The sequence below is a fragment of the Grampus griseus genome, assembly GCF_964374135.1.
Source record: "Grampus griseus genome assembly, chromosome: X".
Lineage (NCBI taxonomy): Eukaryota > Metazoa > Chordata > Mammalia > Artiodactyla > Delphinidae > Grampus > Grampus griseus.
This window is the reverse complement of record NC_138999.1, coordinates 35,492,311-35,513,336: the sequence shown is the minus strand read 5'-3', so window position 1 is coordinate 35,513,336 and position 21,026 is coordinate 35,492,311. Positions and strand designations below refer to the sequence as shown.

General features: G+C 42.0%; 1 protein-coding gene across 1 annotated transcript; it reads right to left on the bottom strand.

Moving 5' to 3' along the window:
• Positions 1-1,021: 1,021 nt before the first annotated feature.
• Positions 1,022-20,101, bottom strand: ATP6AP2 (ATPase H+ transporting accessory protein 2). Its single transcript, XM_082681039.1, has 9 exons — positions 19,964-20,101; positions 13,883-14,013; positions 12,139-12,270; positions 7,220-7,315; positions 6,941-7,078; positions 5,991-6,044; positions 4,979-5,128; positions 3,968-4,087; positions 1,022-1,994 (listed from the first exon to the last, which is right to left on the bottom strand). Exons 1-9 carry the CDS (start codon positions 20,001-20,003, stop codon positions 1,800-1,802), a joined length of 1,056 nt encoding a protein of 351 aa, XP_082537165.1. The 5' UTR covers positions 20,004-20,101; the 3' UTR covers positions 1,022-1,799.
• Positions 20,102-21,026: the final 925 nt, after the last annotated feature.

Sequence of the window (21,026 nt, the reverse complement as noted above, 5' to 3'; positions counted from 1 at the left end):
GGGTGCTAATGCCATTTACCCTGTAAGGATTAGTGCTGTCATGTTGATTTTTTTCTTCTCCTAGAACTTAGTCTCATCAGTTTTAAATTACAAAGGCACTGGTTTACTTCATATTTCATCATAACAATCTAACTTCTGTGGCAATATTTATATAATAAACTTGTGAAAGAAGAATGAATTTTAACTGCTCTGCAGCGTTGTAGATCCCTGTTCCCCAGACATAGGCCCTGTTGGGTTCCATGGGGGTCAGAGTGTTTTTGCGGAAAATGCCCTCACCCTCATAAACCTGGCAGGGGGTAGTGGTGGAGAACACTTGAATGATTTTAGGGCCATTAGTTTTTCTTTCCTGTGGAGTTATCAGCTTCACTATTTATAGTTCAGTGAGAGGCAAAAAGAAAACAAAAATTTCCTCCACTCTATGGAAGTTTAACACTGTAACTGTCAGCGGTATCCTGCAGTAGTGGTAGAAAACGCAGCTAAATAGACTCTGTCTTCTCAGGTTATTGATTTGATGTTCTTTGCAAAGAAGAGGCAGACAGAGCTAATACTAAACCCAAGTAGGGTTCAAAAAGGTGAATATTACAACTAATTGATTGTAGAGTATGAAGAACTAATAAGGTAAAGAACTAATAAGGTAAAGGCTTAAGGGATACCGTTTTAAATTCTTACAGCTTACCCAATTAGATTTTTAAACTTCAGGATTATGTAGCTAAGTTACTTCAGTATGAGAGTTGTGCTGCCCTGCCCCTGGGAAGGAAATTTAAGCCTTCCCTACCTGAAGTCTAAGTAAGTGTGAATTTATCACATATTCTGTATAAATTCAGTAACAAGCATAGTAATTGAAATGTCTTCCTCATATTGGTAATGAATCTCAGGAGGCAGTGAGAATAAACAGTTTGTGTAACAAAACAGCCAATTTTGATTAGATTACAGCCAATTTTGATTAGATTAAAACCCTTTTCAGTTAGGTTTTTACAATATAAAATAGATCTAATATTGAAATGACACAAATTTGGAATCATTATTAACTTTATTTGCCACTCTTTATTATTGGTCCACTTCCACATGAAAAGCAGGGAGCATCTACTTCCACTTAGCATTCTATAGAATAACCAGAGTAACTTACAAAAGGGGAAAAATTACTGAAATCATGCCCCACGATGTCCCCCACATGTTTTTGTTGTGTGTGTAATTACAAGCATCTATAACTCCACAAAGCTAGTTCCTGTTTACATCAATGTAGTATCTATCTTTAATATCCACACCTGACCATTCGGATCACCAAACTTTCAGAAGAGGTTAAAAAACAGCTATAGTCTGTCAATCAGATGGAAGTCCAAATCTAAGTGACTATATAAGCACATACATAGTTTAGAGCTGCTTGAAGTTAAAAACCTTTACTCGTTTCAGAGGTATTTACATTAAGACGTTCATGTTCATAGTATATAACAGTCCAATTATCACTTTCACCTGTCCTGTGTAAGGAAGTAAGTTAAGCATTTTAAGCATTTCAAATTCAGTGCATTTTCCCAACACAAACTGTCCTATATGAAATATTTATTTCAGTGCATGTTTCCAAATATTAAATGGAATGAAATTAATTGTATTAAATGGTTATATCAGTCATAGTATTTGAGCATCTATATCACACAGCTATAATTCGCTCTAAAAGAGCATCATCACAGGCACACAAAATAGAGAACACAAATCTGCTTTTTTATACTATCTACTTTACACACTAAAAGATTTATTATAACGAAAATTTCCAAACCCCTTTTCTAAGTTGGCATAAGGAAAGTTCAATCCATTCGAATCTTCTGGTTTGTCATCCTATAAATGATGCTATCATATCCAGGATCCATGTTCCAAATATTGTAAGAGGTGATAATCACAGCCAAGGCCAAGGCAATCATTATCCAAAGTATCATGTTGAAAACCACTGGATATTCAAAATTATACTTATATGCGAGGTTATAGGTACTTGATGGGTCCTTCTACAATAAAGAAATCAAGAGGGAAGAATGTTAAGTTAGGAAATTATCCCAGTTTGCTAGCTATGATTCATTTATCTAACAAACTATATTAATAAGTGGCATAAGAGCTCCTTTTATATTAGGAGGAACCAAGAAGGGGAGCCTTCACAGAGAAGGCTTCACAGAGAAGGTAAGCACACTGTTTGGTGGAGGTACATATAGTGCTCCAACTGCTTGCAACGCCGATAACATGACAGTGTAAGTATACTGTGATCCAGCCAGTTCATGCCCTGGGGAACACACTTGTAGATGTAGATGTGTACCAAGACAGACATGTGCAAGGATATCCATCAACGGGATGGATAATTGTGGCACATCCAGTGGAACATAGAGTAGTTCAGGTCATTTTACTGCTGTATTTATCAACTTGCATGGCTCTTAAAAACAATACTGAGCCTTTGCTCAGAGTAAAATACATATAGTATGATTCTAGACAGGCAAAACCAAACATTATTTAAGGATAAATACATATGTATTAAAACTGTAAAGAAAAAGCCAGGGAATGGTTAGCCAGGGAATGGTTAACATAATATTCAGGAGAGCAATTACCTCTAGATGGGGAGGGTAAAGGAATAAGACAAGAGGGAGCTTCAGAAGAACAAGTATTCTCTTCAGCTTTATAACGTTTAATTTTGAGAATTCTTCACTAGTATTACATGTTACATACTTTGTATGCTGTGTGTGGAAGGTGTGTCCTGCCAGGGAGGCTTTACATTTGCTTCTGCTGGAGGCCACCGGTCTTACCAGCCTGGGGCTGAGGTTTGTGTCAGTTTCTTGGCCTGGGGCTTCCTAGAACTTGCGGATAGTATAAATTTGAGCCTCAAACCCACATAAAGGTGGCCCTGTGGTTAAGGATTCCCTAAGAGACATTCCACCCCCAGCACATACCCCGACTGCACAGCCCCCAAGCTGCCTTCCTGTCTCCTTCTGCTGGCAGGCAGGCTGTTTTCTAGTCTGCCCTCACTGCGGGCACAGCCCTTTCAGGGTCCCAGCAGGGTCCCAGCTTCACGGGGAGGCGTCAGTTCCAACTCCCCACAGAGAGCCCAGTTGCCACAGAGAGCCCAGTTGCTCAGTAACCCAACTGGAAATGTTCCCAGGACAGCCTAACACAGTTATCCAGGTCCCTTTCTTAGTTGCTCCTTAAGAGTTTCCTTTACTTTTTTGAGAGTTAAACTGTGCATTCAAGAGGGTGTTTACTTTTTATCCACTATTTCTAGCTCTGTAGTCGGAAAATTTCGGTTTGTCTAGCCTGCCATGCTGTCTTAAACAGAGGTCTTTCCACTCCAAAACAATCGCAAACCAGTCACATCTAGATTATCTTGAACACACTCATTACTTTTGAGCATCTCCCTCTAAGTCCCACACAGCGATTGGTAAAACAGAGGAGAGTGCGGGCTGCAAAATGGACCCAAAGAGAGCGTCCATAAACGACTGGGAATCCGCCTGCTCTGAGATGAAGCCAGCTGTAAGTAATGTTCTTGGCCGTGCGCACACACACGCTTGTTTTACTAGGGCTGGCACCCTTGCCTATGTCCTCTAAATGCTTAAAAATCAAAGCAAGATCCAGGTCAAAATTGTATTAATAGAGAGTGTACGTAGCCGGAAAATGGGAGACTGTACCACAAAGACAATGTACCTCTGAGAAAAGCAGACTCCACAAGTTGAGAGCGCCACACCACTCCCTCATGTTAACTTCTGAGGTCTCCTTGTAATACCCATATTTGAATTACCTTATGGGCTCTGACACATTTGCTTTTATCCCTAACAAAGTCTTGCATTATCTGATTACAACCCCAAAGAACTGAGCATCACTGGCAAAACACACATACCTACGTGAATAAGAAACCTACGATTTACTGACTGCTCATTCATACTGCCCACGAGTGATACAGGATTTAGTGGGGTTTTTAGAGTTAATCTAAAAACGTACTCACCGCTTGTTTTGCCTCAAGGATAGTCCTAGTCTTTCTCGCAAGGGATGTGTCGAACGATCTGACAGTCACTAACTCTACCACTGCATTCCCACCGTAGAGATTGTACATGTCATCTGCAAACTGAAGAGTTATTGACGTTACTATGAATCTCAAAACACATACTTATTTAAAATTTTTGTAAAGCTTCTGTGCACTACAAGAAAAAATACAATTACCTACTGGCTCATGAAATACAGTGTGTCTTAAAATAGGCAAGTCTTAAAGGTTTAAACATTCAGAAAAGTGTTAAGATTCAACATATAAACGTTCAAAATAAAATTACTTCCAGAAAGGAGTAGTCACTGAATTTGTTGGTGTATAAGTTGGGGGCAGGGAAGTAGGAAAAATGAAATCTTTGTTGTCTCTGGTTGATAGCAAACATCTACAAAGATTTAACTATGAAGCCTCACTGAAGAGCTGCAGGTGAATAACGTCAAGGGCAGAAGAAACTAGCATTTACTAGTATCTGCTAAATGTCTGGTACTGTGCTAAGTGTTCTCCTTCGGTTATTTCATAGGGATTAACGGGGACAGAGTTTCAGGGAAGCTGAAAGTTCTGGCGATGGATGGTGGTACAGTTGCCCAACAATGTGAATGTACTTAGTGCCACAGAGCTGTATATACTTAGAAATGGTTAAATGGTAAATTTATGTTAGATATATTTTACCAGAGACATCCCTGGGATTTCCCTGGTGGTCCAGTGGTTAGGACTTGGCACTTTCACTGCCGGGGCCCGGGTTCGATCCCTGGTCGAGGAACTAAGATCCTGCAAGCCGCTCGGCAAGGCCAAAAAAAAGACAAAAGACAGACATCCCAACATACACCTGTGACCTACTCCATCCTCGGTCACTGAAATTAGAGGGCCCCTCAAAGAAGGTGAGTAAAAACACTTCAATCAATAATTTCACTAAGCAGATTTTTCCCTAAAAGTCAAATGCTCTAACTGCTCACACCCCATTCACTGATGGTTTACCTTTTGTAGAGCATCAACAAGGATCTTAGAAGCATCTCTAAATTGTTCAGAGTCTTCCCCGTAACGTTTCCCAATTTCGTCCAAACCTGCCAGCTCCAGTGAGTATAAATCAGGAGAATGATCCTTGGCTAGATGCTTATGTCGAGACAACTTAGGAGAACAAAAGGAAATAGATGAAGTATTGTCAAACACAGCCAGTTGGAGTTTTACACCTAACTAAACTAGGCAGAAACACCCCAGGGTACCACAATAGTCTAGAACGGTGGCAAACAGAACTGGTTTACGGTGGCAAACAGAACTGGTTTAAATGCGAGTTTCTGATAAAACAAATCCAACACAAATCTCATTTTTAGGAGCAGTTATAATAAAAGCTCTTTTAAAAATTAAAAATTTCTTAGTTTAAAAACCTCAGGTACGGGCCAGGGTATGAGAGAGCAGATGGTTGGACCAGACTGATCCCAGAAGAGACGAGCCATCAGTGCTCACAGAGCAGTCACCTCCCACACCACCAGCACTACACTTCCACACTCCCCAAACCAACCCCACTGAGAGTTTGGGCAACAACTTCAGAAGACGGCACACGGGTAAGATTTTCTATTTCATCATAGGAGGGTTTTTTAAAAAAAGTCATTCACCAAAATCACCAAATATATATATATATATATATATATACACTACAGGCATATATATTCCTTTCCTGACTTGGTCGACTGCATTATTAGTCCAGACTGTTTAAGTCTTGATGTCTGACAAGAAATCAACAGGTCAGAAGCCTGTGTTCTTGGAAGATATATTAATACTATCCCTCCTAAAGGTAGAAATGCAAAGTAATTTGTTAACATGAGATGAGTTCAAACTTCCCAACACCACCGCTGATTTCTCAACTTTCATGGAATCATAAATCTAGGGCACATAAACTTTTTGACTGGTTTCACTATCATTCAAGGACTCTCTAGAAATGTCTTCCGGAACCAGAATAAATGGAACTGAAAAATTAGAGAAGCCTACTTACCAGACTTGAAATATCATGTAGCACTTGCAGTTCAGAAAGAAAAAGCAGATCAACCTGCAGAGAGCAGAAAGAAATGAGCATTATTTTATTTTATTTTATTTATTTTTTTGCGGTACGCGGGCCTCTCACTGTTGTGGCCTCTCCCGTTGCGGAGCACAGGATCCGGACGTGCAGGCTCAGCGGCCATGGCTCACGGGCCCAGCCGCTCCGCGGCATGTGGGATCTTCCCAGACCGGGCCACGAACCCGCGTCCCCTGCATCGGCAGGCGGACTCCCAACCACTGCGCCACCAGGGAAGCCCAACAGCTTTATTTTTGATAAAGCTGTGATAAAGCATCTAAACTCTAAACTGGTTTTCCCTCAGGGCATCAGAACATTCTGGCGCACTGCAACTAGGTCCTGCCAATAGCCTACTTTGCTCACATCCCTTGAAGAATAAAGATGGTGGTCCTGGTCATCCAGAGTAGGTGAAGAAGGGAGGCTACCACAAAGGTGGCACGCCATGTGGTTAAGAGGGTGCATGAACAGGTGGTGAAGCTGGCATACAGGAGTCAAAAGTAAGGGTGGTGCCCTCCACTGTACAGTCAAGAATGAATTAGAAAAATGAGGCAACACATCAAAAGTGGCAGTGAATAATGGCTCCCACATTACCAGGTCCACACAGCTCTACCAACTAGTTACTGTGATTTCTGGCCTGTCAGGATCAATTGGTGGCAACCCTTGCGCTAGAATGTAGTGCTATTTATTACTACAGATCAGCTCAGAGTCAATTCATTCATGAGATTCATTTTTTAAAAATTACACTAAAGGAAAAAAGAATCTACTCCAAGCAATAAACTTGCAAAACTTTTCATTTTCTAAAAGGTCAAGTTTGCTCTAAAGTCAGGAGCATAAGAAATGGGAAATTACTAATGATGTTCATTTATTCATTCAATAACTGTACTACTTACTTCATTGTTCCTACTCAGAGAATTGAGGGGAAGTGAACTGAGAACAGAGTTTTCTTGAAACAGTCGATTGCGGAGCTGTCTTAGTGTTACTGAGAGATCTTCAAAAACCGAGTTTGCCTTCCCCACCATGTACACTCTCTGCAAGAATCCAAAAATTTTGTTACATTCTACAGAATAATTCCAATATACAGAGGTCTGTCAGCATTTTTCATAAATTTTCATTAAATAAAGAAAGCTTATTTTTTAAAGCATTTAAAATAAAAACTGTATCACACTTACTTCCTCACTGGGAGCCAACTGTAAAACTACAGGAGTTTCTTCAGAAAATAAGGAGTGAATGGAATTTGCAACGCTGTCAAGACTAAAAGGAACTGCCTGAAATTTAATAGTGAGATCTTAATTATTATCAGAACCAAAATGGGAAGAAAAATCATTTACATAGTATTAAAAAAAGAGCCTTAAAAAAAATGTACCAGCATTTTCTATGGAAATCAAAAAATCATATCCAAACACAAAGAGCCCTTTTGAGGGCACAAGATGATTAAACAGCCCCCTAGTGGGCCAATGAGTTTGTGTCTCCAAATGTGCCTATATGAGAAAAAACGTGCAAAATAAAGGACAAAACATTACCTTCCACAAACGACCATTTTCTGGTGGTCATTCAGGTATTTTAAGCAGCAATACATCTGGTTTCAATATTGATAAAATGTGCCACAGTGAATGTATATTCTACAATAATGATAATGTATTAACTTGCATTTAAGAGAAGGTCAAAGGAATTTGAAGACTTGAATATAATTGAAAGAGACCATTTTTCATTTCAGAATTTTAAAAATGTTTATAAGATGTAGGGTTTGGTCTTCAGATAGACTGAAGACTCAGGCAAGGCATAAAGTATGTCACAAGAATTCTGAATGTGAAATTTATCTTGGGAACACATGATATTAATAAACCGAAATAGCTAATTGTGATAAAAATGTACTTTTTTCCGTGAATTTATTATTAAAGTGAAACATACACATAATATGGTGCACAGGTCTTGGAGTCAAAGCTCAAGGAATATTTACAAATGGATATGCTCATATAAGTCAACCAGAGCAAAACAAAACATCAGCGCCCTACAAGCCTCTCTCCCCACTCCCTCCACCCCCAGGGGTAACCAAAATTCTGACGTCTATTCCCATAGACCTGTTTTTGCCCCACATTATTTTTTAAAATAAATTATGGTAATTTTCCCCTCAAAAACTTATTTTATTCTTAATATTATTACAACAAGCAGTACAGTAGTAATGTTTTTGTTTTAATGGAGATTTCGTACAGTGATTTTTCCCCCCAGTAATTCCCTTTACTATTATTAAAAGGTTCATGTGTATAAGTAGCTCGTTAACGTGGGCCAGGCAGAAATAAATGTGATTAATAAACGTGAAGTGTAATCTATTTTTACTCTTACACAAGATGCATATTAACTCTTCCCCAAATTCTCTTAAAATAAGTTAATGAGTACTGAAGAAGGGGAAGAGTTCCAGCTTGCAAAAGCATCCTGTTACAAGCTCCCTGAGTCAGCCACAAGCGCTCCTCCTTTTGCAAGCACACACTTCACTTCCTTGGGCTTTGGAAGGAATACGAGAACATGTAACAAACTCTCCAGCCTCATTTCACCTCAGTGGCACACACAGCAGGAAAGTTGAAGATTAAAGGTAACGTGTCCCTAGCAATCAAATTGGAGAAGCTACTGAGTCAGGTGAGCGCCAAACTGTGAAGGAAAAGAAAAAATTATATAGACTGCTATACTATAAAAGGAAAAAAGGTCACGCTTAAAATCCCATGACTGTTTTCTTCTACTACATTATAAGGATACACGTTTGTCCTGGGAAAAATGTAAATTCTGTATCTACAGGACTTGAAAATCTAATGATAACAGCTAGCTAATCAAATAGAAGCTTTAGTGGAATTCTAAGGCTTTTTTTTGGGGGGGGGTGATTTTTCCTCAGAGCTTTATATCTTTCCACCTACTGCCACTAAAAGGATTAGAAGCAGTCAGTCAGGGTCAAGCAATAACATGACCTCTTTTTAAATGTTTAGTTTTGGATTGTAGGCTAATGAAAATCTTAATGGCATATTGGATTTTTAATATACTTTATTTTTTGGCTGTGCTGTGTGGCCTATGGGATCGTAGTTTCCTGACCACGGATGGAACCTGTGCCCCCTGCAGTGGAAGCGCGGCGTCTTAACCACTGGACCAGGGACGTCCCATATATACATTTTGTTTTGTTTTGTTTGCCTTTTTTGCGGTACGCAGGCCTCTCACCGCTGTGGCCTCTCCCGCTGCGGAGCACAGGCTCAGCGGCCATGGCTCACAGGCCCAGCCGCTCCGCGGCATGTGGGATCCTCCCGGACTGGGGCACGAACCCGTGTCCCCTGCATTAGCAGGCAGACTCTCAACCACTGCGCCACCAGGGAAGCCCCCATATATACGGTTTTAAAAGAGATCTTCTACAGTGATTTTCACAGAAATCACATAACAAGCTACTTAATAATCTTTGCGAAGACTAAAAGTATCTTTTTCACGTCTTGCATTTTTATTGTTCCCTTCCTTCCATTTACTCTGAAATTCTTCTGGTTTCTTTAGCTCATTAATTTCCAATCTTTTAAATTATCTAACATGTGCCTGTAGGGTTATAAATTTTCCTGCTTCTTACCACTTTAGCTGTGCCCCACAATTTTTAAATATATGGCACATTTGTGATACTCAGTTCCAAATAATTTCAACACTTCCACCATAATTTTCTCCTCAACCAATGAATTATTTAGGACTGTGTCTATTCCAGCTATCTTTTCTTGTTGGCTTTTTAAAAATTAATTTTTAAGAGTTATATATATACATGCGGTTTAAAGAGACAATTATCTAAGACTTTCTATGGAAGATAAGTTTGCGCATCCATTTCCTATTTCTATGAGGTACTTTCTTTCCTCCCCCGTCTTTTTTCTTCCTCACTTCGAGTTAGTTTTTCCAGTTTTATTGAGATACCGTTAACATACATCACTGTGTAAGTTTTAAGGTATACAACATGATGGTTTGACTTACATATACTGTGAAATGATTACTGCAATAAGTTTAGTGAACATCCATCATCTCATATAGATACAAAAAAAAGAGAAAGCAAAAAAGAAAATTTTTTTCCTTGTGATAACTTAGAATTTACCCTCTTGACAACTTTCACATGTATCACACAGCAGTGTTAACTACAGTCATCATGCTGACTGAACATTACATCCTTAGTACCTATTTATAGCACTCACCTTCAAATCTTTTGTTTCCTTTTCTTTTTACCACCACCTCTAAATGTTTATACTACTCCGTCTTGATTTTTTAATTTTAGGCATTATGTATTTATCGCCCATTATAGAAAATGAGGATCTAGCTCTCCCACATTACCAACCACAGCCCTGTCCCCTTACAAGCACTCTCTCTCTCCACCCTCCCAATAGTTATAATTTTCATTTCTGTATCATTTTATTATAACTACTTAAACAATATTCTCAGCCTAGCTTCATACTATGCAATTCCTGCTTTTCCTTTCTTGCGCTTCTGGTCCCTAATGGCAATGATGAGAAATCTGCTACCATTTTGCTCTCATTCCTTTGTCATGACAGCGTCTTTTCTCTCTGGCAAGATTATTAGCGTCCGCGTCCTTGACAGTTCTTCAATTTCACTATATTTAGGTGCTGATTTGGCTTTAGTCTACCTCAGTGTGCTCTAAACCTGAGGAGTCGTTCTTGTGTTTGTTTCTACCATTTCCAAGCATTTTTTAAGGTATCATTTGTTACTGTATTCAGATTTAACTGCATTGTGGTCAGAGAGGGTGGTTTATATGATACTGATTATTATCCACTGAGATTTGCCTTGTGGCCTAGTACATGGTCATTTTTTGTAAGCATGTCATGTGTGCTTGGAGATAATCTATACTAGACCACAGGAAAAGTGTGAAACATGCCCCACCACCAAAATCAACATCATATAGACCAGTGTTACAATGCAGTGAAATTAGAAACTGAAAAATCAAAACTTATTTTGAAAGAACCCATATGTTACAACACTTCTAAATAACTCATGGGTTAAAGAAATCAGTATATCAGTATAAATTACAAAATATTTTTAAGTGAAAATGAAAGCACCACATATCAAAAATATCTTTTAACTGCCTCTGGTTTCTATCCCTTCCTTTAACTCTTTCACAATTTTAATGTATGTATTTTTAAATCTCTTTTTGAGGCTGGTCTGTTATCTGCAGTAGTTCTAGGGGGATGAATTCTGTTTGTCGCACCTGCTGACTTTCTCATGGCGTTTTTTTCCTTCAAGTGTTTGGTAAATTCAACTCCTCTTCGATTCTTTTTTACCGAGGAGCCCTGGGCTGGGGAGGTGTCTGTGTGGGGTGGACTGTGTGAATCTGGAGCATGTGACTGCACAGCACAAGCCCATAGTTCCGATTTCCCTTAGGGGGGCTCTTTGGGCCCCACAGCTAAGGGTGGCAACCCAGCTCCTTCATGGTAGCCCTGGGGCAGCTGGGGTTTTAATAGTCCTCCTTTCAAGAGAACAAGACAGCATTTTATAGCCCCAGGCTTTCTGTAGGGAACACAATTTCACCTTCAGCTCCTGCTCACCACTGTGGCTTTTGAATTCTCTATTCATATCTGGCACCTGTGTGTACCCCTTGCTTGCTTTCGAGTTTAGTGATACATGTAAAGATGTTTGGTGACTTCTATATGCTTACAGTAGAAGGACGGCCTCTCACGACAGCTCAGTCAGCCATATTGCCTGAAAGGCCAGTGAAGGGATAAGTGAGCCAGCAAAACTGCCTCCAGTCTCCTTCTTACACAAAAATGATAAAATTCTGAAGGGAAGGTGACAAAACAATGCCCTAGAAAATGTCAGCAGGTTACACCCTCAACTGGTTTCTCTTTTTTGAGCCTCTGACTATTCTGAGAGCGGGCCAATTTCTCTACCTGTTACCTTAGAAAGTATTCTCATCCATGGCAAACAGCCAAGTCTCAATAAATTTACAACCATCATATAATTAAAAAAAAACTATCAGTGCATTAAAAAAAAAAACACGAATGCTTAGAACACAATCCATAATGACAGCTGACAAAACAAAATTTTAAATGCATCCCTTTAATTCTTTATAATAAATACTCACATTTTCCAAAGGGTACGAAATGACACTGCCTGGGGGTAGAGCAAGCTTGTCCACTCCCTTCACCATCACCATAACGGTAGCCCGAGGACGGTGGAATAGGTTACCCACTGCGAGTCCCGGCCAAGAAAGGTCCTACACATTGAAAAGTGTGAAACTGTCCCAATTATCAACTCAGGAAACCATTTCCCTAATAACATCTAACAAGCAGAATTACGGGGTACTGGGATGACACTGGCAATGAAAACTCACACGGACAGCAAATGTCTTATTTAAAGCAGTAGTTGCAATCTCCTAATTGAGGATGCTGATTTCGTTTTCTTAAACTTCTACAGACTTGAAACAATAAAGTCTAATAATAAGTCATCTCAAACCTTCTGTGGAAAAAAGCAGGCAAATAAACAAAATGTAGGTACTTTTCAAATTCCAGATTACAAAACATTCTCTTTTCCATATAACCATGGACATTTTCTTCCCTCACATCATTCTTTGCCCTTACCTACAGCATCACTTTTCTTTCACAGTGACACAGCAAGGCTACCATTACAACATTCTCTTTAGACTAAGTGCTTTATAAATAAAATTCCTGCTGAAAGTAACTCTCAGTAGTTGATTAGTAATTATTTCTAAAGGTTACTTTGACAGCCATTTGTAGTCAAAATTAAGTTTGTAAAGAACTAGGTACAAATTTCATCCTTAAATGTAAACAACCCATCAGGTTCACGCAAGGAACGCGGGGGCTCCACCCAAAGGCCCAGCAGAGGCAGCTCCCGTGCATTGCTTCTGGTTTCAAGGGCACTCAGGACCTAGGAAGAATGTTCCTTTGAGTGATTGATGACATCTAGAGACCACCTCAAGAGCACCAAAGTTTAAAGTGGAAGGAGACAGGAAGATAGAGCAAACTCCATCTCCTTTCTTCCAGCCCTGAGCTTTATAAAATGTCTCATACTGACGGGACCTAGGCCCCCTACGCAACAATCATGTAAGCAGCCAGTTATTACAAAAGGTTATGGCTACTGACCACACTATTTTCCTAAATTCAGGTAAGATGCATATACATTTTATCATTCGTAAAAAATTGCAATGGACTGAACGTACGTGTCTCCTCAAAATTCATATTGCAAAATCCTAATCCCTCCAGTATGACGGTATTAGGAGTAGGGGCCTTAGGGAGGTAACTACATTATGAGGACGGAATCCTCGTGAATGAGCTTAGAGCGCCCTTACAGAGGGGACCCCAGAGGGCTCTCTCCGGCTCTCTCCACCATGTGAGGGTACGACAAGAAGTTGGCAGTCTGCAACCCAGAGAGGGCCTTCACCAGAACCCTACCATGCTGGCACCCTGATGGCAGACTTCCAGCCCCTGGAACTGTGAGAAATAAATGTTTATAAAGCAGCCAGTCTATGGTACTTTGTAATAGCAGCCTGAACCAAGACACAAATCTATCACATGTACTGGAAAAACACAATAAAATTATACATCCTATTAATAGTAGGACAGATGCATTCTCTTATATAACAAAGAACGTCACTACTATGAATAAACGATTACATGGTTAATCTTTTATAATGATTTGTTTTCATAACCGAGCTTCGAACACTTATCCAAAATCTCCCTGACTACAAATAAGCTTTTTCCTTTTGTGACCTGGACCTATGTTTGCCCGTTGCTTTCCTGGCATATTAGCAGAAATCAACAAAAATGCTTGCACAAGCAGCTCCAGATATTTTTTTAAAATACACATACTTCTTTCACAGAGAAGCCCATGGACAATGCAGCCACGTCTGGGATTCGCTCTCCTGGTATGGGCCAATTTCCATCCCGGAAAACAACAGACCCTGGTGATCTTAATATACTGAACTCGTTCCCTAAGACACCTGAAAGGAAAACAGATTAATAAATGATCACCATCATAAATCTTTTGTACCCACATTGAAAATTATTAAATATAATACATACTTTCCCATTCTCCATTGACTTTAGCATACTAAATTTTGATTGGACAAAATGCTAAAACCTAAACATCAACAAATTCTTTTTCAAAGTATCACTGTAAGAATTTAAGTCCATACATTCTGCTGTAACAAAGTTACAACTATGAAACAAGATTCTCCTAATGATCTAGGTGCCTTCCTACAGATGGCCCTTAAACAGGGGCATGTGGCAATTTGGCAAGAATTAGAAATCAGCAGCATTTCTCCACATTTTTAAAGAACCAAAACCAAAACCTTGGCCCAGACCAGAAAGGAAGAAAAGAAACTTGAAATCTGTAAATTATTTCTACCATCGAGGGCTTCCCTGATGGCTCAGTGGTTAGGAATCCGCCTGCCAATGCAGGGGACACGGGCTCGAGCCCTGCTCCAGGAGGATCCCACATGCCGCGGAGCGACTGAGCCTGCGCTCTAGAGCCCACGAGCCGCAACTACTGAGCCCACGTGCCACAACTGCTGGAGCCTGCGTGCCTAGAGCCCGTGCTCCGCAACAAGAGAAGCCACTGCATCGAGAAGCCCACACACCACAACGAGGAGTAGACCCCACTCACCGCAACTAGAGAAAGCCCGCGCACAGCCACGAAGACCCAACACAGCCATAAATAAACAAATAAATATTTCTACCATCGATCCTCTCTTGAAAATGCAAATTCATAAAATTCCTAGTATATCACGCCAAAACTTCAGCAGGTTAGTATATCTTAGGATAGATCATAGCTTCCCTTATGTCCCACAGGCAAAGCTATTGAAATGAGTACTGTCAAATGGGGGGTCCACGTTACCAGTCAGAATGTAAAATACTTCAGACTCTAGAAACAAAGTCCAGGACATAGTTTTTCCAAGGCACATATCAAGAGGCTGAGAAAAGGTATTCTGTAATAATAAAATCAACTAGTCTAGGGGTATGGGGCCTGGGATTAAGAGGTGAGAATGAGAATCAAGGGACTATGTTATAGGCCCTCCAAGGCTAAGGATGAGGTAGGTATCTTGCTTCTTCACCCATCGTGAGTTAACCCAATGATGTCTAGATTACACAAGGACAAGTAACTAATGGAAACTTTCGAGTTCCTATGAAAAGATTAGTTCCAAGTCCAAAACAAATCTTGGTCATGCCTAGTACAGGAAAATTAGACTTTAACAAAGCATCACTGTTACTCTCTTGACCTAAGGAAAGTACCACTTACAGGCTATGGGAATAACGTTGGAAGCAACAGTAAATGTTTTGGTGTTGCAGTATTGACAGTAAATAAAAGGCCTCAGGATGGTGCTGATACAACATGAAGAGTTATGAGTTTCATTCAGCACAGCCACTAGAGCAGGAATTTCCAAACTGCTCTACCCGAAGGCAGACAAAAATTAGCAGGATGGAATGGCAGTTTGTAAATGACAGACATCTTGCTTCGCTGAAGTAGTAGTTAACTGCAAACTCTAAGGAAAATGGGGCAGCAAGGAAGGCATACTTTCTGAATACCATACACACTTAAAGAACAATATCTGGATCTGGAGATTGCCTTGTTTGAGATGCAGCCCTACTCACTCGACCCCAGCAGAGCTCTACTAAATTACTTTGCCTCAACTTTATAGTTAGAATCCACTTCCACGCCTGTACAACAGTCCTTCAGCAGCCTAGAGCTTCAGAAAACCTTACAAGGACTCCTATACTGAGAAACTGCTGCTTCACGCAGGCATCTCCGGGATACCTGAAAGAAAGTCACCCATCCTCTACCTGAATGTGACCAGTGAATGGGGATGCCACCTCAGCGCCACGTTTGCCAGCAATCATCTCCATTGTCCCAACATTCTAACCCTTTAAAAAGTTTAAGAAGTTGGCTTCCCAACTTCTCTCAACTTCCAGTTTTATCACTCCCAACTCAGTCTCACCAGATAACCTCATCTCCAGCTTCAAGAGAAAGCACAGGAATTCCTCCAGCTTCCTGCTTCCTCTCCCCATCACAAGTTTATCTGCACAAGCCCCTATCCTTATCTCCTCTCCTTCCAGGTGCTGGCAGGGATGTCCCTCCTCTGGTTGAAAATATCCCACGGTTCAGCCTTCAAGGGACCTTCATTCATTCACCTACTGAATTATTCATTCAGGGTTTATTAAGTCTGTATTCTGGAAGAGAGGATGTATCAGGAGTTAGGTGGCTATATGGTTTGGGGCATACGAAGCTGGCCCTGTACAAAAGAGCTCCACGAGGGCAGAGGTTTCAGTCTGTCTTGTTCACACAATATCCCCAGGGCTGAAAACGGTGCCTGGCACACCGGTGCTCAATAGATACTTGTTGATTGAATGAATGAAGCCACATGTTGCACTAGCCGTTTCCCCTCTCAACTGGCTCTTTCGCTTCAGCATAAAAATACGCGTAGGGTGCTCCCATTCTAAAATCCAAACCACAAAACCCTTCCTTTGGTCCTACCAGCCTCCACCTACTTCTGCTTCCCTTCAGACGAAGAATCCTGGAGGAGTTGTCAGCCATCACTGGCTCTGCTACTTCTTCATCTCCTGTTTGCTACCTAACCCACAGCTTCTGACCCCACCATGCCACTGAAATGACTCACCAAATCCCAAAGACAATTTTCAGCCCTCAATGTATGTAACTTCCCAAAGCAACTGATACTGACAACCCCTTCCTTGAAACTCTCCTGCCTTGGCCTCCATAAGCCCGGGCCCCTGGTTTTCCTTCCAATCCCTCCGGCTACTTTTCTCCTCAGTTTCTTCCCCTTCCCATCCTTTAAAGCAGTGACGTCCAAACTTTTGAGATTTCAACCCTTTCAGTATAAAGTTTGAAAGTATTCCCAATATACATATATTTACTTATAAAGTATACATTTCTAGTATAAAATATATATTCATAATATATTACAGAACACACAAAATAAATAGAAATTTTTTAAAACGATGACACACCTTAGTATTCTTCCCAATTTAATCATGAGAAAATAGCAGACAAGCCCAAATTGAGGGACAGTCTACAAAAATATCTGACCGTTACTATAAAAAAAAAGAAAGAGAAAATAAAAGACAAATGGAATTTCCAGTACATTCTTCTGGCATCCCAATATCACTGGGCACACTCCACTTTGGAGATCTGCAGCTCCATTTCTGACCCGCACTGCTTTCTATCCTACACTGTTCTACAATGGAGTCTCCCCCTGGCTGAGCCCATCTACTCCTTAAGACTGCAAGCACCAAAAACACACTAATGGCTCCCGGATTTTTATATTCAGCTTAGATTTCCCTTGAACCTTAGGCCTACATACCCCACAGTCAGCTGAGCGTCTCCTTCTAAGCCCCACGGGTCCTTCAAACTCAACAGGTTCAGAACTGAATTCACCATTTTTCCATACACGCCTCCTACATTCTCTGTATCAAAGGATGACACCACCTTCCACCCAGCTGCTTGAATTAGTCATCTTTAAATCCTTCCTCAGCACCACAGCTAATCAACCAATGAATTCTGTCCATCTTTTGTTCTTCTTCTTATCTCACAACCCTTTCCCCTCCATGCCCAGGGTCCTCATCAGGCCCTCCCCACTTCAGGCCCTCCCGAGGCTTGACAGAACTGGCCGCCTTATGACCTGTCATGCCACTCTCAGATCCAGCCTTCCCAGCACCTTTTCAAACTACAGATCTGAACATTCACCCTGCAGCTCAACCACCTTCACTCGATGCCCGGAGCCTTTGAAACAAAATCCAAAATGTAACACCCAAAGCACTTCACCACCCTTCCTTTTGGGATCTCCCCAACTTAACCCCTATGCGTTTCAGCTCCACTAAACTATTCGCTCTTTTGCTCTCACACCTCTGTGCTTTTCTTCCCACCCCAACCTTTCACACATTTGCCGGTGAGGCACCCTGCCGAGGGAAATTTCCCCCCGCCTCCCCAGTCTGAGAGAGAGGTTAAGAATCCTTCCCCTCTTTGGGAACTCCCCACCATACTATGCTGTCATCTATGCATGGGGATGGAATCAACAAGTGAAAAAATAAACAGCTCCTACTTTTGACCTCTGGGGCATCAGTGACCAAACTGAATCCCTCTTCAACGTGACATCCCTTCAAATTCCATGTGTTCACCCTTGGCCTTTTCTCTCCAAGCTAAACATCTGAATTTTTTTCAAATACTCCTCATGACCTGGTATTCATAACCCTAGATCCCTTCCCCTGGTCTCTGGTTTGGTAACACCATTGTAAAGGACTTATATATATTTTTCTCAAATAGAGAAGTCAGATCTCTTAAAGATGTTTTCCATTAAGTCACATTTAGTCATTGTGGAAAATAGTAATTTCACCTCATCTGCCAAGAGCATGCAGTGCAGAAGCTGACAGGATCAGATTCTTGATCTGTATGAACTAGACTATTATAGTTAGGAAAGCAGGTTCAAACCATATACAGAAGCAATTATTTTGCCTCAGACCAAAACCTAACAAAAACCCCTAAACCTCACTGAATCAAAATAATATCAATCATAACATTAAAACATGGAATTTCAGCGAGATGTTCAGTTAAATCACAGTATCAGAAGGAAGATCTTTAAATTTCAAAAACGGAATTTAAAAACTTAAAAAATTCCCCCAAAGAAATTGAGTAGATAGATCAGAACGACCTTGACAGAGCCAGAGACGAAAGGTACAACACAACCTTAAAATTTGGGGGTCACTAAAGTAAGTGTAACTATCATCAACACACAATACTGGGCACCTCCAAGGATGGAGAAAACCTGCAGGTTTCAAAAACATCAAAGGTCTGTACCTTCATGTAGAATTAAACCACCATTCCCAAAGTGGGGCATCTCAGCACCTCACAGAGCAGCGGCACAGGCGCCCTACAGATTTTTAACGTCTAGCTTTTGAATCGACACACTGGGGAACAGGGACCCATTCCTCCAAACTGTTCTCAACTCGGCCTCTTGTTCACCACTGGGCCCCCAGTCCCTGCCCCCATCATTCCCACATTCTCACACCTGTGCCACGACATGTATAATGGGAAAGGCCCACACTTCGGAACCAGCTGATCTGAGTTCAATTCCAGCTTTGCGGCTTACTACTTGTGTGCTGTTTGGGTAATTTATCTAGGCTTGACCACTCTGTAAAACGAGGGTGATATCCTCTTCTAAGGATTGGTGTAAAATTAACCGAATTACATGATGCACGGTAAGAGGCCAATTATGAGCTGACTTGCATTCCCCTTGTTGAATGCTAGGGAACCTAGGTTCCACGGAGAAAACTACCATTTTTTGACATGTGACCCTAAGAACGTGACTCACATCTTAGTTTCCAAATCCTTAAAATTGGGAACTATTGCAAACTACTGAGAGGAACTTTAAATTCTCCTTGAGAAATAATCATACAAAAACAATTACTCCACCTCCAACTTCCGTATCCTGAAACACTGGGGGGAGTGGGAAGATTTCACCAATTACTCATGATAACCGCTAGAAATGAAGACACCAGAAAAATGCAAAGAAAAGCCGCAGCTAATGGCAACTGAGAAGTCTGCCTTCACTTCTTCGCAGAGGGCTGCAGTTCAACAGTTGACTGAGAAATGCATCCCCGTCCTCCGAAGCGCCTCCCGAGCCGGAAGAGGCTGGAGCAAGACAGGCGGACGCGCCTTTCTTGAAGAGGCAAAGGGTGGAGGCCGGCTCAGGTGCCCCCACGCAGCCCAGCCCCGCCCGGCCCCAGCAAGCCCGCCAGGCCGCGCCGCCACAGGCCGGCCCGGAGAGAAGGCGGAGAAGGAGGCGGCTGGGCCGAGGCCATCGCCAGCTGCCCGCACTGCGGCATCCGCCCCACTGCCGCCCACCCGCGGCCGCCCCCGAGTCCCGCGGCCCGGGGCCTTACCCGCCACCAAGAAGGACAAGAGCACGACGAGCACAGCCATGGTTCCGCGGCGGCCGCAGCAGTGCAGGGCGACACAGAGCTGGCCGGCGGGACGCCAGCGACCACCGCCGCACGAGTGGTTGACGAGCTCGGGCTCGCCCCGACTCCCTAAGCCCGCCCCGTCCTCGCCTCCTCTGGGACGGCCGCAGCCTTCTCCACCAATCGCCAGCTACGCCGCGGCCTGCGGAAGAGACGAAGCCCGGGAAACGTTAGCGTCATGGGCGGAGCCTAACGTGATGGATGGAAGGCCCTGCCAATGGCAGGCAGCGATCAAAGAGCCGGGGAGTTCCTCTCCTGGCCCGTGACGAACGGTCACGGGATGGAGGGTAGGGCGGGTGGTCGAGGGCTGGGGGGATGACGAAACCTGTCGAGGGGTCCAGAGAGCCCACAGGGTGGGGCTGCCTCCCGGGTGCGGACCCTTTCGCCAGTCTCGAGCGACGGTCTCCAACCAGGGTGTCTGTCTGTCCCGGTCGCGTGGCCTCGCCCCGCTACGGGTGCAGCTGTGGAAGCTGCAGGGCTGGTTTGGGTTTCGCTATGACAATTACACAGATGCTGAGCACCTGCTGGGAGGAAGCCAGGCGCTTCGGGAAACCCCTGCACTCCAAGTAGGGGTGCTAGATAAACTACAGGACGCCCAGTTACGTTTGAATTTCAGATAAACAACGATACTTTTTAGCATAAACATGTCGTGAATATTCCATGGGACATACTTATACTAAAAAAAAGTATCCGTTGTTTATCTGAAATTCAAATATAACTGGGCGTCCTGCATTTTGATTTGCTAAATCTGGCAACCCTATCTAAGATTTTCTGATCTACCAGGAGTTAATTACATTAATTACTTCCTTCATCCATTCACTCTGTGTTAGGCGAAGGCTAGACATAATAATTTGACCAGGATCCTCCCTTCTCACATCTTACGGGGTTTTATTATTATTATTATTAAACCTATGATATGAAGCAAGAAATGACAGTGTATCATCTGTGGTCAGAAAACGATGTCCCAGCCAATGACCTTGAAAGA